This window comes from Dermochelys coriacea, chromosome 5 (assembly GCF_009764565.3).
Source record: "Dermochelys coriacea isolate rDerCor1 chromosome 5, rDerCor1.pri.v4, whole genome shotgun sequence".
Lineage (NCBI taxonomy): Eukaryota > Metazoa > Chordata > Testudines > Dermochelyidae > Dermochelys > Dermochelys coriacea.
In genome coordinates, this window is record NC_050072.1 from 29,288,464 (window position 1) to 29,306,620 (window position 18,157).

The 18,157-nt window shown below is 41.0% G+C and overlaps 1 protein-coding gene across 2 annotated transcripts in view; it reads right to left on the minus strand.

Annotated features, from left to right (window-relative positions):
• Positions 1–12,992, minus strand: part of TTC33 (tetratricopeptide repeat domain 33) — a 122,685-nt gene extending 109,693 nt beyond the window's left edge. Inside the window, exons 1-2 of one of the 2 annotated variants that reach the window (XM_038401741.2) lie at positions 12,854–12,992; positions 11,547–11,776 (exon numbers count right to left, since the gene is read on the minus strand). In XM_038401741.2, the coding sequence (XP_038257669.1) occupies positions 11,547–11,767 (221 nt within the window). In that variant the 5' untranslated portion in view covers positions 11,768–11,776; positions 12,854–12,992. The other variant, XM_038401740.2, reaches the window with a different exon arrangement.
• Between the last annotated feature and the right edge of the window lie 5,165 nt (positions 12,993–18,157).

Consider the following 18,157-nt stretch of genomic DNA (forward strand, 5'->3'; position numbering starts at 1 on the left):
TGCAATCACAGCCGCCAATTCCCTCAGCACTCTCGGATGCAATTCGTCCGGCCCCATGGACTTGTGCACGTCCAGCTTTTCTAAATAGTCCCTAACCACCTCTATCTCTACAGAGGGCTGGCCATCTCTTCCCCATTTTGTGATGCCCAGCACAGCAGTCTGGGAGCTGACCTTGTTAGTGAAAACAGAGGCAAAAAAGCATTGAGTACATTAGCTTTTTCCACATCCTCTGTCACTAGCTTGCCTCCCTCATTCAGTAAGGGGCCCACACTTTCCTTGGCTTTCTATAAAATAGATAAGGCTTGTATTGGGGGAATCTGGGTATTAGTAAGTATTAGTAATTATTTTTCCATTGATTACCAAAAAGCAAATATTGAATGTGGAAACCAAATGTAAAATCAAACAGAAAATATAAAAATATACTAACTGACATTCATTAATTTTGAATATAACATGTATTAAGAGGACAGCAGAATAAAAATGTATGAGACATAGTTCCTCTATATGGAATACTTAAATTTGGAGGATTAAACTCAAATGGAAACATTCACGGAACTCTCACCTGAGAAGAACTGCTACTTTTTTTTAAAAAAAAAAAAAATTTACTCCACTCAATTAATATTATCCACACATACTAATGTATCACTTTATACGTAACTTGACATATAAATCCAGGAAACGAGTAGCTTTTAAAACAAAATTACTTCAGTTATGCATCAAACTAGGGACCCAATCAGAGCAGATTGATTAAGGAAACATGAAAACTTCTCCACTAGTAAAGACCATAAAGATTATCCAACTATTTGGAGGATTTTCCCTCCACAGAAAAAAAATGGTCCCTTGTAACATGACAGCATTGAGTGGCAAGACGGAGCTCTGACTCCCTCTTGAAATAGGAATTTAGAAATTAGTTATTGAATGAAGTATGTATTCACTTAGTAAAAAACTCATTGTTTGCGGCTGTTCTTTGAATACATTCTTCCCCTTCAGTATTTATGCATACACAGTAACATACATATATACAAAAACATATACTGGGTTCAAATAAAGGTATTGATGTTACAATCCTACAGTTCTCTAGTGTCAAATGACAGTAACAAGTTCTAAAGCAAAGGATATTATTTAAAAAGCCAAAATCCACATAAAGAGTTTTCATAACATCTGTAATTCCTTCTACACATAAACATGGAAACATCTACAAATGAAACCAGATCCTCATTAAAATCAGTTAAAAACTGAACTCCCCTTCTGACAGCAGAATGATGAACTGTTAGAAAATAATATTTGCTAGACTCATCAGACGAAAGGAACCAAATCAAAGATAAACAGAACAAATTTATATAGAAGCAACCACTTGAAGCCAGTGTTATACACAGAGCTTCCTTTTCAATGATATAAGCCAGCTGGAGGCATCATCAGGAAGCAACAGCTATTTTTCCATGTGAGAGAGAAATAATAAAACTGGCAATAATAATTAACCTGTAGACTAAAATGAAACTGTTACAGGTACGAATTGATGGGGAGGATGTTAAACACTATAAAAACACTTTTTGCACTTATTACTGAGTTTAAAAAATTCAGTAAGATTAAAATGCCTCCTGAACACACTGTAAGTTCTGACCAGTAAACAAAGTTACAAAATGACTTTTTTCCAAAAGACGAGGAAAATATTCTGAACGTAAGAAACATGGGCCACATTTCTGAGGTTAACAATATATTTCTCCATGTGTAAACATATTCAATTGTGTAATCCTGTATTGCACAAAAATAGTCTGCATTTTTCAGTCATGTTAGAAGTATCTACGTTCTTAATATTGGCTATTTCACCCCTTGTGCCTTGTAGAGGAGTGTTCCAAACTGACCACTGGACTACTCATCAGCTAAATAAGATCCAACAAAATCTATATCAATGTGAAAGGTAAAGTCTTTCCCCAGCTCCCCAAAAGTTACTTTACCAATTAATCATAGTGACTGATGCCCTAATCCTGTGAGTGAATTCATGCAGACAGCTCTCATAGGGCACATCTACGCTGCCCTTGCAGTTTCCGGACTACAGGGGTGTGAACAGCAAGCACCAAAGTGCTGTGCTGGAACTCCTTTTGTGGACACTGCAGGCATGAACTAAAAGGCTCCTACTTCACATTAATGCAGTCCTGTTTGAGGAGGACTATATTAATGCAAACAACTAGGAACCTTTTAGTTCATGCCTGCAGCACCCACACGGGGGAGTTACCGTGCAGCACTTTGGCGCACACTGTTCAGACCCCTGTCCAAACTGCAGGGCAGCACAGACGTGCCCAGAGTCTGCATGGCGCCCTAGTGAAATCAACAGAGTTCTAGCCTTGTGAATCCACTTGTAATGTTGATGCTTAGAATTATAACCACCCTTCATTAAGAAAAGAAAGGCACCTAAACCTCTTTAATAGGATGTATGTCTATGCTGATCAATAAAGCAAGAGTTAAAACATAAGCTATTTTAAATTTATCCTGAAAGATCATGATCTACAACATATAGCAAGGAAGAAAAAGTAATGCATTATGAATAAGAAAGTACTATAGTGAAAACTTTTAACATATGATATAGTTTTAGTTAAAAATTCTTTGAGACAAGGATACAAAGTCACCAATCCAAATTTTACCCCGTCAGTTAGGAACTGGACGTTGTTACCACCGCACAGATGCTTAGTGGGCAATATGAAATGAACTGGTACACAATTTAATGCATTGGTGGTCCCAGTGCCCATCCACAGCCACCACCATTTGGCACCGATTGGCTGGCCTGTTAACAATATCAGCAGAGACAACAAAGCTCTGAACAATCTTCTCTCTCCTAGAGGTGGTTTCTCAGGGTTGAGCACACTGCTAGAGCAGAGAACTTAAACTGCTGCTGCCTTTGCTTTCTTTTTTTTATGGATACACAACAGACTTCAGTCTCTAGTCAATTTGGCATACTTCACCAGCCCTACTTTCACTTTAAAAAAAAAGTTAAAGCCAAACTATTTTGTCTTCAAAAAAGTATTCTTTAAAAAGGACTATTTTGTCAACAGAAATTAATTGTATAGAATCAGGGTTTGATGCAGTTTATCTAGCTTGACGCAAAGAAATTTTCAACAGACCGGTTACCATTTTCTTTATTAGGAGAATCAGATTAGATTTGTTAAGTACTCTGTTTTACCAAGATCTCATTTTAAAGGACTTTATAACATTTGTCTTTCAGAATAAAGCATTTATTCCTTTAGTATTACACACACACACACACACACACACACACACACACACACACACACACACACACACACGCATGCACACATATACCCCTTCCTATTCTTCCTCCAATCCCATCTTTAAATCCTCAGTTGCCTGTAGACATGTCCCCAGACCAGGTCCTCAGGTCCTTAACCCACACATATCCATGTCCCTGCTTGCCCCTTTCCAACTAGCTATGTATAGTCAACACTGTCTTCAGCTAAGACTTCCTTCAAACCTAAAGTCCATGATGCTTAATGATATAGCTGGATCAGATGCTGGGAGTACCCATGTACAAAGAATTGATGATCTTACAGTGCATTAATAATGTGAGATGCCTATGATCCACTACCCGATCCATCCACTGAGAAGATCAACACACAATCACTCCAGAACCCAAATTTGCTGCATGAATTACAATTCACATATTTCGCCTCTTATGGGGGAGGAGGGAAGACACATGATGGAGCATTTTCAATGGAGCTATCAGCAGAAGACACCTTTACACCAGGGACAGTTTTATGTTGTTTAAAATAAGGCAACCATGCTAAATCTCTATTAAAAAAAAAAAATCTACAGAGAAAACTCATATATGTTGCCTTAAAATCATCATGCTGTCCGCATTAATATGATCAGATGTTCTTCCAAACAGCGATAAAGCTATTTAATGTTTCAATGTTTTTTTATGACCACTCACATAAAACAGACTAACCAAAGATAATTACCTTTGACATTTTCATTGCAATTTATTTGGATGTCACTGCTCCTTGTGGAAGAGTCAAGTACTAAAAGGGCACTCTTAAAAATATCACATATGCACCCCAGATGATATCAAGAGACAACATTACATGAATCTTTTCCACTTACAAATAATAGTAATGAGTTCTTACTGTATTATCCATACTTCATTAGGAGAATTATGAGTATAATTTCCTCATAGCTCAATAAAGAATTTGAACAGTGGAGAGCTTTTACTCATCATGAAGATGCTGGTTTAAAAAGAATAGGCAAATAAAGGAATGGCAGTTCAAGCAAAATCTAAGGATGTAAAAATCAAACTAAACGTCTTAAAACGAGAACACCAGGTTTTCCTATTCAACTTCTGTTTAATATTTTAACATAAGAAAACCTATGTTTGTGGAACAGTTAAAACAAAGTCAGGAAATGCAAAATTTCCCAAAGCAACAATAATTTAGCCACACTGCACATCCTACATAATCTGTGGCATTCATTTGATAACAAAAACTAATACATTATTCATTTAGCAAGGAAAATATTAATAGAAAACAGAACACATGTAAAATATAGCCAAGTTAATGTTGTGGGAGGAACCTTCACATTTGATTTTCTTGAATTTTTTAACTGTGCAACCTTAATGAGGCCTCCCAGCAGCAAAAGAGACAGAGAGGAGGTTGAGCAAGGGCTCCTTACTCTCTCACCCCACTAGAACCAGATCACCCCACTGAGGATATAACTGTTAACACACACATACCCATCCACCCCCTTTGGAGTGTGTATTAAAGCTTAAGTGCTGTTGTTGTTTTTGTTTGGGTTTTTTGTTTTGTTTTTTTAAAACAGAAATCTTTATTCTCCGAGGTAATTGTACCCAAGAATTACCTGAATAGCATTGTTTACCAAATCCATTTTTAAATGGCTACCAAAGACATTATCTATCTGAATTTCAAAGTTCAAAGGCCATCACAATATTTACAGTTTACACAGTCATCTTTTAATATATGGGATACTTTTGGCAGCCATGTAGTTACTTTAGTTCAAAATATTAAACAAATTGGGAAACACTTATTGCAACACTGATTTTGTACTTTATGTATTATATACTATAGTAATTTTATTAATTATAAAAACTATCCACATTGTGAAGTATGGCTAGAAAAATATTTTCTATAGATTGTGTCATTGTTGTTGAATATTTTTCTCAGCTAACAAGAATTATTGACTATACAACACAACTTACTGACTCCTTCTGTCCAGTATCTGTATATAAACCAAACCAGCTACCAGCATTTGCATGAAGGACACAAAGTGGGGAAAACACCCACAAGTGTTGTTTGCCAACCCATGTCTTTATATTTAATGTAAAATTCCAAAAAACTATTAGCTACTTTTTTTCTGTAACAGAATATGAAACAACAAATGCAGAACTTAAGTTTTTTTTTAATTAAGACAAAAGGCCTCCTAAAACAATATACTTATAAACAAGTTAAAATGATATTACAACTTTATGTAACTATATGATATACAAATATATAAACTAATAAGCAGAACTGCTTATTTATTAAGTATGGGATCAGATCTGCCAGGAGAAAAGCAGTGTCTGCAATCATATTGATCCCATCACTTCTCACAAATTATGCAGATATGGACAGTGTATCCAGCTGCTGCAGGCAGTAGAGCTGGTGACTAAAGTAAGCAACGCTCTTCCCTCCAAGTTCTGAAATACCTTGGCATGGTGAACATATTCCACAAATGCTTTCTTTCTGATTAGATGATCCAATTTATGTCCTGACCACCAATATCCCATGGACATTTTTGTAAGAATATGGGTAGTATCAGCCTAGTGTCCTAGTCAAATTCTAAATTGACTCATTAACATTCTTCCAATCTACATTTATCTACACTTTTCACTAGATACAATATTGCTCACTTCTTGCCCTGGACTACTGTGTAATGTAATTAAACCCAATTAAACAGTTGCCATGTTTCATCCCAGAAATGGCTTTTAGATCTTCTGGGAAAACATTTAATTATTATATTCTCATTATGCAAGGAACATCAATTTCCCTGATTGAGAAATTAAGGAGCTTTCCATGCCATGATCTTTGTCCTGTCATTTGAGCTACGTCTAAACATTGTAAATAAACAGGTGGTCATGACAGAATTTTATTACTTTTGCGTTTCCAACCATCATTACTAATCCAGCATTTAATGTACACTTAAACCAAAAAACACACTCTTAAATTGTTTGAATACAAGCATTATAAAATTTTATGGAGGAAGAAACAGTGTATGTGCATACAGACAATAAATATGAGTATGCAGACTCAAGAGGAGAGAATTATCTTCACTTATTAATCCTTTCCCACTTTTCTAATAAACCTCTTTTATAGTACCTAATCCTGCCAAACACCACAGCAAACATACCTCAATCGTAATTAAGGCTGCAAGTCTGTCACGGAGGTCATGGAAGTCACGGATTCTGTGACTTTCCGGGACCTCCATGATTTTTACAGCAGCTGGTGTGACCAATCCCAGGGCCTCCCGAGCAGCTCAGGCAGCCACCCGGGCCAGCCGCACTGGCTGCTGCTGAGGCAGTCTCGAGCCACTGTGCTCCCTCCTCCCCCAGAGCAGCAGCGGTCTCAGGCTGACTCCCACCCAAGCAGCAACGGCAGTCTTGGGCTGTGCCCCCAGACCTCCCCACCGAGCACCAGCAGCACCCTCAGGTTGCCCCCTGTCACAAGAAGAAAAATTTGAGAATGGGCACAGTACAACCATCAATTTGGCAACCTAAATTACATTAATATGTGAGAAACCAAACTATTTATCTTCTTTGAACAAAGATAAAAATATAGAACATTGGACAACTTTTAGACTGTTCTGAATGAAAAAGTGTTCTTGAAATGCTTTATCACCATACTTCACATGGTGAAGAGAGAAGGTTGGGTTTTTTTATGAAGTACAAAATGGAATAAGGGACACATGTCAGCAGAAATGTGATGTTTCTACAAACTTTGAATTTTTTAAAAAAACAAAAACTACATAACTACAAAATAAAATGCAAATTATTAGTAAGAACTTTTAAAAAAGTAATAATTTTTCTGCCTGTACAAAATAAAATATTTGGCTGCCCTTCCCTCCCCACCTAATAAGAAAGGTTTCTATAAAGGTGTAGGTTAAAAAGGTCTCTAGCTCCATCTACTGGATAGTTGCCATCACAACTACTGTTGCAGAGGAGCAGGAAAGAGCCAATACATATCCAAAGCAATACCGACAATTATCTCAAATTCAAAATTTCCTCTAGCTTTCTTTTACTATTAACTCACCATATCATAAACTTCAAGGATTACGGGTAGAAACAGGACTTTAGTACTTATTCCAATCTGGACTTTTCCGTTACACCTAATCTACTCACAAAGTTGCACTGGTTTCACAAAGGTGCGATTCTAAACTGATTTGCTTTAACCAGTGCAACTTTCTAAATGAATACTTCTAAAACAGATTTAAATGGATATATCTGTTTTGCTTGTGCCATATAGGCCTATAAGTGCCCACAGAGAAAGTTCCACTTGCTTAACTAACCTGATTTTTATTCCAATTTAAGTGTAACTTCTGTGGGTAAAAAGAAAAGGAGTACTTGTGGCACCTTAGAGACTAACAAATTTATTAGAGCATAAGCTTTCGTGAGCTACAGCTCTTTGTTAGTCTCTAAGGTGCCACAAGTACTCCTTTTCTTTTTGCGAATACAGACTAACACGGCTGCTACTCTGAAACCTGTGATTCTGTGGGTAAGCAAGCCTATACTGATATCTCATCTTGGATGATCTGCATTATTACAAGCGCCACATGGTCAAAACTGATCTTATTTTTATTTTCAAATCCTCTCCACTGCATCCCTTAGTCTTGATAACATAACCATCTTCTCTATTACCCTGAGGATGCATCGTTGGCTCCCCCTTCACCCCACACACTTCCCTTCCATCACATCTAAGCAGGGACCAAACCTGACACACTAACACAAGATTTCAAAGATCTGTTCTTTCTTTCTCTCTTTCTTAATCCAAACTGCTCATCTGCACCTTATTCCACCTTGAATCCTGTAATCTTCTCCTACTCTTCTGTCTTTCACTTATTTACCTTGCACTCCTGGAATCCATCAAAAATGCTGTTGCCAAAGATCATCTTCTTCACCTACTCCTTTAATCACAAAACACACACCCTCTGAATCCCTCCACTCCCTATCTAGTCAATTGTGTTGTCTTTGTTTTCAAGTCTTTACATAATTTATTCCTAGCCTCTCTTGCTCCTCTTGTTTCCTTTTGCTTTCCTCCTTCACCAGCTTCATCCCACCACTAACACCAGCCTCAATACCCCCGTTCCCTTCTTTCATTTCCAACTTTGTCTTCTTCCAGGCTTCCCCCATGCAAGAAATGCCATCCCAAAACTACGTGCTAAGTTGTCTCACCCCTAAAAACACCACTGCCACACTGACTACAAGAAATTTTAATTTAATTTAAATTTGTTAGGCCTTTTAACCCTAGGGACTGGATTGCTCGTCATGTATATATTTACAACAAAATTATAATATACAATACACAGATCTAAACCATGGTTAAAATGAACCACTTTTGTATCAGAAAAAATAACCATTCCTTGAAGACAATTACCCCAGATTTGCCCAATCACTTGCAGACCCTCCACCAGTCAATACAATGCAGTAATGAAAAGATTGAGAGGGGTCTGTACTGAGGGTTTTCGCTTCTGAACTACAGGAAATATTTAGAATTTTTTTAAAACCTGAGGTCTGCCATAAAGTTATAAGTCCTATCCACATCTTACTATTGTAGTGTGTAACAGACATAAAGGCCACAGATATTGATTGTGGAATTTATGTTAACAAAATATTTAGTTAGAAGAAATTAAGTGAATTTAAAGCTTTTTACATGAATCTTAATGTTATTTGTGTCAAAAAGATACCAAGATACATAATGAGCCAATAATTCTTTCGTTATGTCCAATATGCCAAAACAAAATACGAGGAAGGAAGGAAGGAAGAAAGAAAGAAAGACAGAAAGAAAGACTCAGATCCAGCTTATACCTAATATATATACAGGGTCGGTATCAAGTGAAATACTCAGCTACAGAAGGGCAGGTGGTGAGGAATATTATGGTGATGAGTGTGGTATAAAAACCTATAGAATATAATAGAATAGGAATGTTTTCACATTGTCAAGATTGAAAATACAATCTCTTTCAAATGTATAAAATCAAAAAAATTAAACAGATAAAGTGATACTTCCAATTCTGAACGATTGCAAAGTGATTAACAATGCATCTTAGTATGTGGTGTAATTTGTGTTTTCTGGTATAAGTATCTACATAAACAGTTAATGTTGCTACCTTAAAAAATATTGACAACATACTTAAAACTGGTTTTAGTTATTTTGGAGGAATGTCAATACTTTAGACCTAAAACAACAGAAGGAAGAGACACAAAAGCTGTACAGGATTATATTAACTTGTTTTATTAATAAGCTAAATATATTCTCTATCTTAAAGTTGTTTTTCTGGATGCAGTATGATAGTGACAGTGGAAGAATTTCTATCTCACTCCTCCAAAGATATCAAAAGCTTGATTCTGAGTATCCAAGGCTAAGACGGTAGTTCAGTTTTCATATGCAGTAAGTTTTTCGTCTCTCTGCTGAGACTACCCTACCATCAAAGATACCTAGTCATACCTCAGATGATGTTGGTTTATGTGGTGTGAACATATATCTAATAAAAAAAAAAAAAAGGAAGAACTACAAATTCACTTCACGTAGGCCACCAAAGAGTTGTCAGTGGTAATGACTAGAACTGGCTGAAATTTTTCAGTCAATTAGTAAATATGCAGAAAAATGCAGTTGCATGTCAAATTCAATGAATAGTTTTGGCCAAATAAAAAATGGGGGGGGGGGAAGTTTTGAAAAAGTTAAATTGTGTAAATTTGACAAAATATTTTTAATTAAACTGTGACAGTTCAAAATTTTGTTTCAAAATGTCATTTTGAATCACTGTTCAAAATGCTTTATTTGACCTGAACAAAATATTTTCAGTTTTTCATTGAGAAAAAAAAACAAAAATCATTTTGTTTCAAAATAAAAAAAAAAAAAAAAAAAAGTTGGATTTTCTGGCTCAGCAATTAAACTGGAAAAAAAAAAAATCAATTATGCACTCAGCTCTGGTAATGACTGATTCAGTACTGGACTGTATAAGCAAGTTAGTAGGATCTATCTTTTAACCATACATGAATCCAGAAGCCTCTATTGCAGGGGTCGGCTTTCAGAAGTGGTGTGCCAAGTCTTCATTTATTCACTTTAATTTAAGTTTTCGCGTGCCAGTAACACATTTTAACATTTTTTAGAAGGTCTCTCTCTCTAAGTCTATATATTATATAACTAAACTATTGTCATATGTAAAGTAAACAAGGTTTCCAAAATGTTTAAGACGCTTCATTTAAAATTAAATTAAAATGCAGATCTTAGGCCGCTGGCCCGTGCCAGCCAGGGCCCCGCTCAGCCCACTGCCGGTCTGGGATCCCGGCCTGCCCACATAGAGTGGGTACCTACTTTCTCCCTGGTTCTAGCACTTCCTTTCTCTCTGCACTGAGCTGAGGGTGGAAGTGCACTGAGCACAGGGCTGGGGTGAAGGAGCAGGCTGGGGTTTAGGGTCTGGCCAGGAGCTAGAATGAGGGAGGGGACTCAGGGTTGGGGCAGGAGGCTTGGGTGTGGAGTGCTTACCTGGACAGCTCCCATTTGGTGCAAGAGGTGCAGGTGGGAATGTGGGGGGAAGGGGGGCAGGAGTTCCTGTTTGGTGCTCAGGGTGGGTGTGGGGGGTGCAGGAGTCAGGGCTGGGGTTGTGGGGGGGTGCAGGGGTCAGAGCAGGAGGCTGGGAGAGTGTGGGAGGTGCAGGGGTCAGGGCAGAGGGCTGGGGGTGTGGGCTAGAGTCATAACGGTGCTCCCAGCCCCCTGCCCAGAGCGCCTCACGGCAGGGGGTTGGAGGGAATATGCCATGATTTCACCCCCCTTCCCCAAGGCCCCATCCCCACCTCTTCTCCACCTCCTCCCTGGAGGAGCGAGCAGCTCTGCTTCTCCCCGTCCCTCTCAAGGGTTATCAGCTGATCGGCAGCAGGGAGGGAGAGGAGGCGGGGCAGGAACCCAGTACGCTGGAGGAAGAGGTGGGGGGGCGGGGGGAGCTTGCCTGCCCTGCCGCAGCAGCTGTCAGGTCCAAGCTTCTTCACCCTGCCCCTGTGGCGGGGGCGGAGAAGAGCAGGCCAGAGAGAGCAGGCACGCTGCTGCCTGCCGGGATCCCAGCCGCCAGCCCAGCTCAGCCCACTGCCGGCCTGGGTTCAGCAGCGGGCTGAGCGGGGCTGGCAGTTGGGACCCGACAGGCAGTAGGGTGCCATTAAAAATCGGTATGCGTGCCATAGGTTGCTGACCCCTGCTCTATTGGATATTTCCTGCCAGCCAGGAAAAAATAAAATGGTATTTAAGTAACCCCAATAAATATTAAAACAACATTGGTACCTCCTATTTTCAGCCAAATGTGCACCTTCATCTTTCAGCTGTTTACTTTTCTCCAGGCAGTCTTCCAACAGAATCTCCTTTCTTCTCTTAGTGGCATGGAGCCAGTCAACATCATCATTATCAACTAGACCTTTGTCATCAGCAGCTTCAGCTTCAAATTGTTGGGAAGTGGCCTTCGAAACCTTCTCACCAATCTTCCTCTTCCACCCAAAGGAAGCCATTCTAAAAAACTAGATGAAAACATTTTTTAACAATTTGGTTTCTATATGTATAGAAGGAAAACAACATCATACAATAGATTAATTTGCTCATCTTGATACAGAGAAAGTAACATCTCAAACTGCCATTCAATCACATAAATATTGAATTGAATGGCAGTCTAGTGACCGCACAAGGCCAGTGTAATTTTGAAAGTATATGGGAAACATTTCTCTGTCCGGGTGATTAAAAAGAGAAGCAGTTGTCCAAAGCAGCTGAAAGCTGTAGAATGCTGAAGTCGTCCTGGCAGAGAGAGAGAGAGAGAGGACAGAGGCCACAAGATGGTCAAACATGCATCATAAATTAAAAAAGCCTGTGATAACTAGGATGGGTATGGACTACGTTTTTGGAACATGAATGGAATTTAGGGTACTGGTCTAAATCTATAAAGCTCTAAATATCTGGGGAACTGCACTCTTCTCTCTGCATCATACTGCTACTGTGCTATCAGCAAGGTGTTCTCTGTGAAGGGCCTTAATTTTTTGTTACCATTGAGGCAGGCTGAAGGTTTCTTCGCCATTCAGCAAGGAACAGCAGCATGGTGGGGGCGGGGGGGAAGAGACGTTGGTGCAGGTGCGGAGGGAAAAGAAGGTCCAGAAGAAGATGATTTAACCTATTTTTGGCAAAGCCACCCAGAGCCAAGGAAACGCGGATGATTTGTCTATACTGTACTATAAAGCTAAATAAATGGCACGTGTAATGGCACAGCAGAGGCTCGGGGGAGGAGGGGATCTGGGATTGTAAAACTTTGCTGTTCCGCAGCTCACGCGTCCCCCTCTGTGCCTGATCTATTCCACCCGCGGAGGAGCTGTCCTGACTCACAGCTACAGGCTCTGGAGGCCCCGGGTTCAATCTCCGGGGCCTCCACCAGCCCCAGAGAGGGCAGCGGCGCCTTACTTGAGACTGACCGACCCCAAACCGGCGGGTTAGTTCAGTTGACAGCCGCAGCCCGCTGCCCACCCTACTGGCGGAGCGGGCCCGAAAGGGGAGAAGAGCCCGGGGCGGGGGCGGGGGCTCGCTGGCGGGACCCCGCGGAGGGAGGCCGTTACCTTGCCCCCCCTCTCTAGCTGTTGCTCTTCCGCCACCTCGAAACGCACGACCTTTGAACCCGCCCAGCACGGAAGCGGAAGTTGTTCGCCCCGGCCTGTCGGCTGGTTCCCCCAGCCGCGGAGAAAAGAGCCAGGGGCGGCTGGGCCCCGCCCGCAGACTACAACCCCCAGCAGGCCGTGCGCCAGCCCTCTCTCTGGGGCATGCGCGGCCCGGTCGCGCCCCTCCCTCGCGCCGCCGAGACCTGGGAACTTCTCTAGCTAAGGGTCAGCGGGTGGCCGTGTTAGTCTGTAGCCTCAAAAACAACAAGGAGTCCGGTGGCACCTTAGAGACGAACAGATTGATTTGAGCATAAGCTTTCGTGGCTAAATAAACCCCCACTTCTTCAGATGCCTGGAGTGAAAGTTACAGATGCAGCCCTAAAGACACTGACGCATGGAGTTACCTCGCAAGTGGAGAGCCGGCGCTGACAGGGCCAAGTCGATCAGGGTGGCTGTGGGCCACTCCCAACAATAGAGGAGGAGGTGTCGATTCCAGGAGAGGCAAAGCTGCCTCTGTAATGAGCCAGCCACTCCCAGTCCCTGTTCAAGCCCAAATTAATGGTGTTAAATTTGCAAAAGAATTTTACTTCTGCAGTTTCTCTTTGGAGTCTGTTTCTGAAGTTTTTTCGTTCGAGTATAGCTACTTTCAAATCTGTTACAGAATGTCCAGGAAGATGGAAGTGTTCTCCCACTGGCTTTTGTGTGTTACCATTCCTGATGTCCGATTTGTGTCCATTTATTCTTTTACGTAGGGACTGTCCGGTTTGACCAATGTACATGGCAGAGGGGCATTGCTGGCACATGATGGCATATATCACATTGGTAGATGTGCAGGTGAATGAGCCTCTGATGATGTGGCTGGGTCCTCTGATGATGTCGCTAGAGTAGATATGGGGCAGAATAGGCAACGAGGTTTGCTACAGGGATTGGTTCCTGGGTTAGTGTTTCTGTGGTGTGGTGTGTAGTTGCTGGTGAGTATTTGCTTCAGGTTAGGGGCTGTCTGTAAGTGAGGACTGGCCTGTCTCCCAAGGTCTGGGAGAGTGAGGGATTGTTTTCCAGGATAGGATGTAGATCACTGATAATGTGCTGGAGAGGGTTTTAGTTGGGGGCTGTATGTGATGGCCAGTGGTGTTCTGTTACTTTCCTTGTTGGGCCTGTCCTGAAGTAGGTGATTTCTGACCCAGACCAGGACAGGCCCAACAAGGAAAATAACAGAACACCATTGGTTTCTTCTGAACCACAGCCAAGCAACGGGCTTAATTTAATAATCGTGCACCTCATCTGCATGGGGATCAGGGTGCAGACGAAAAACACAGGAACTGTCGAGCTGTCGTTTTCCAAAAAACTTGCCCCAAACAATTGCAAGCTGTGAAATAGCCTGGCAAGGAACTACATGTTCTTCTTACCAAAGTACTGTCATTAGAATATTTGCTCTTTTCTCACAGTGCTTATTGATTTTCTCACAGTGTTCATTTTATTCAAGAACCAAGGGTGCTTCAGCTACCCGGTGACCCTCAGCACCATGCTTCCTATGTGCATGTCAAACCTGCCCCCATTTACTTTAATGAAGGTTTGTGTAGATAGGTCCCAGGCACTCTCTCTACAGCTCAGCGTGGAGGATGAGAGCAAAAGTAATTACATTCGAGCTTCCCAATTCTCTCAGAAGATTTAATTGTAAACTGCTTTCCAGGAATTGCCAGAAGCTGGGAATGGGCAACGGGATGGATCACTTGATGATTACCTGTTCTGTTCATTCCCTCTGGAGCACCTGGCATTGGCCACTGTCAGAAGACGGGATCAGGGCTAGCACTCTTACGTTCTTAATTATGGTAGAAGTGATAGGATTGACATCATTCAGTAATTTTCTTTCAACTGTTGCACTTTATCAATTGACTTCCCTTTTTATATATGTTGCTGCATAAAGTAGATACATTGAATTCAACAATGCCTCAAACTGTAAATACATCTAGCCTCAGGTATTTTATAGGCTTAGGACAAGTCTACATTACAAAATTAAGTCGACTTAAGTTATGTCAACATACAGTTAATTGAATCAGTTTTACACACCCACTCTATGCTTCGTGTCAGCAGCATGCATCCTCACCGGGAGGGCTTGCACTGATTTACCTGCCAGTGTGTGGCACTGAAATGCAGCAACAGTCAACGTAAGCAATGCAGTGTATACGCTGATGCTGCATTGACCTAACTACATTGATTTAGTGCTAGACCTCTCGCTGAGGTGGAGTTAAGTTGGTGTAGTGGGTGAGTTACATTGGTGGGAGCTACATTTTAGTATAGACGCTTACGGAGTTAGGTCAACGTAAACTGCCTAATGTCAGCCTAACTCCAGCATAGACCAGGCCTTAGTGTGTGATTCTACCACATATTTCAGTTGCCTTGTCTTTGAAAATAGCATCCTATTTTACCAGCCCATACATCAACACGCCCTGACCCCTCACCCAGAAAAGAGCTAGAAAAATAACCAACTCACAAGTAACCAACTCACAAACTCCTAGAACGTAAAAGAAACATTCCTTCAGATATAGTCCAAATATTTCCAGAGAAGCTGTGCAGCAGTTTTGGCAGCATATATGGTTGCAAAATGTGTGGGATTTTTTTTAAATATAGGGAATTCATTTTTTTGCAATTATAGATTTAGACATGTAGGAATGCATTGGTAAAAGTGCAGCAGGAAAATCACATTACATTTTGAGGGGTTTTTTTTGTCATGGTAAAATGTATTATGGCAACAGCTATACTTGCCAAGATAGATGTCCAGATAGTCCCTGAACTACTTGCAATATACAATTGCCAATCAGTAAGAAGTGTATCCATTGGGAAACAGTAAACTCTGTGTAAATAAAGCTACATCTGTTTGAGATTAGCCTTCACTCATTTGGTACAGAAAGTGGTTAAATCCTGAACACAGACATCAGAAAATGGTTGAAAAACAGATCAAATTCCCTTTATTAATGGAAAAGTAGTTTACCTGTTTTAGAATAAAGGCCTTAATGTAAAGATTGGGTGTGGTTGGCTTAGTTTTTAGTAAATTCAAAAAAAATGAGGTGAAGAATTTGAAAAGTTCAGACCACTGAGGTTAGATGCCAAGATGTAGGACTACCTGTAGGAGTGTGGACTTAACTATAGTTAGATCCAGTAATTCATACTTTTGCAACTGGAGACCATAGATTTATGACTGCTTGTAAAATGTCTGGAGATTCCATGGCATGAAAAGGGAAATACAAATGTAATATTTTATCTTCCAGGCTCTTGACAATTATAAACACTATGCAAGTCAAGCATTTCAATTTTTATTCCAAGTGTCCTTAGCCTGACTGTTTCCTAACAGTTCTATTACATACTGATACCAAACACAACAGAGTCAATCTGGTAAAACATTAATTAATGTCAAACTCTGTCTAATCCTGCAAGACCTATACTGAAAATACCTCTTGATAAGGTTTGTTGATAAAGTTTGATAATATGGAGTGATTAACAATCATCATCTTTCAATGTCATTGTTGCTCAAGTTAAATCATGGTGTTATAGCATGATTCACATCCTCTTGACTCAGGTCCTAGGCTGCAGCTACTTTTGTGAAATCTTTCAAGTACCTCATCAGCTTTTTCTGCACCAATTGAAGTGACAAGTCTCTTGCCTGACCAATTAACCCTGTCTAAGCCATCAGACAATGATATGCATTTCCCAGACCCAAAGAAGAGCTCTGTGTAAGCTCAAAAGCTTGTCCCTCTCACCAACAGAAGATGGCCCAATAAAAGATTACCTCACCCACTTGTCTCTCAATGATATGAGCAGTGAGTTAAAGTACTGACAGTTGTTATCCAGGAGATTGAGTAAAATATTTCTGCCAAGCATGCAAATGCAGTCAGTATTCACACTCAGCTGGTCCCTCCACATTATAGTGGATGAGAAGCTGGATATGACTCAGCAGTGTGCCCTTGTTACCAAGAAGGCTAACGGCATATTGGGCTACATAAGTAGGAGCATTGCCAGCAGATCGAGGGAAGGGATTATTCCTCTCTATTCGGCACTGGTGAGGCCACACCTGGAGTATTGCACTATAGAAAGTATGCAGACAAATTGGAGAGAGTCCAGCAGAGGGCAACAAAAATGCTCAGGGGGCTGGGGCACATGACTTACATGGAGAAGTTGAGGGAACTGGGCTTGTTTAGTCTGCAGAAGATAAGAGCGAGGGGGGATTTGATAGCAGCCTTCAACTACCTGAAGGGGGGTTTCAAAGAGGATGGAACTCGGCTGTTCTCAGTGGTGGCAGATGACAGAACAAGGAGCAATGGTCTCAAGTTGCAGTGAGGGAGGTCTAGGTTGGATATTAGGAAACACTTTCACTAGTGGTGAAGCACTGGAATGGGTTACCTAGAGAGGTGGTTTCTCAAATTTGTTAGTCTCTAAGGTGCCACAAGTACTTTTCTTTTTTTCTAGAGAGGTGGTAGTCCATCCTTAGAGGTTTTTAAGGCCTGGCTTGACAAAGCCCTGGCTGGGATGATTTAGTTGGCGTTGGTCCTGCTTTGAGCAGGGGGTTGGACTAGATGACCTCCTGAGGTCTCTTCCAACCCTAATCTTCTATAGTACAACAAAGCAACTACTCTGCTGGAATTAAGGACTCTTCTCCCTTCCCAAACAGGGACCAGCTCCAGCTGGACCAGCACATGGCCAGTACCACGAGAAGCCACAGAGTAGAGGCCTTTGGTCACTCCCCCCCGCCAAAAAGGAAACAAACCATGAGAAATGGTCTAGAAAGTGAGGTGATTATACCTCCCCCCTCCAGCTTTCCCTCAGCACTGAAAGGAGGCTACCAAAGAGCTCTGCTGTCTTACAATGATGAAGCCCTGAGCTACGATCCTTCCGCTCCAGCCTCACCTCCATGGGCTGGAGAGGTGGTCACATTACTGCTCTAATGCATACATGACTAAACAATAAGTGCTATATACCTTCCTCTCTCCCAAAGCAGGTCGGAGCAACTGGGGTATCGTGACAACACAGACAGCTTATTTCCATGAAATTGATGTCTGATGCTATTGACACTTCCTCCTCCTGCCGGGCTGTACCCTACTTATTGTCACTATTAGACAAGAAATTGGTTAGACAATATGCTCCTTTAGGTAGTCTTGAAATTTGCTTAGCATCATTGTGGTATTGGGTAGGACTAATGGTCCAAATTTAGGATCAAGAAAGTTGACGAAGAGGTTCCTTACATACAGCTCCCTTAAAAAAATAAAATCATAC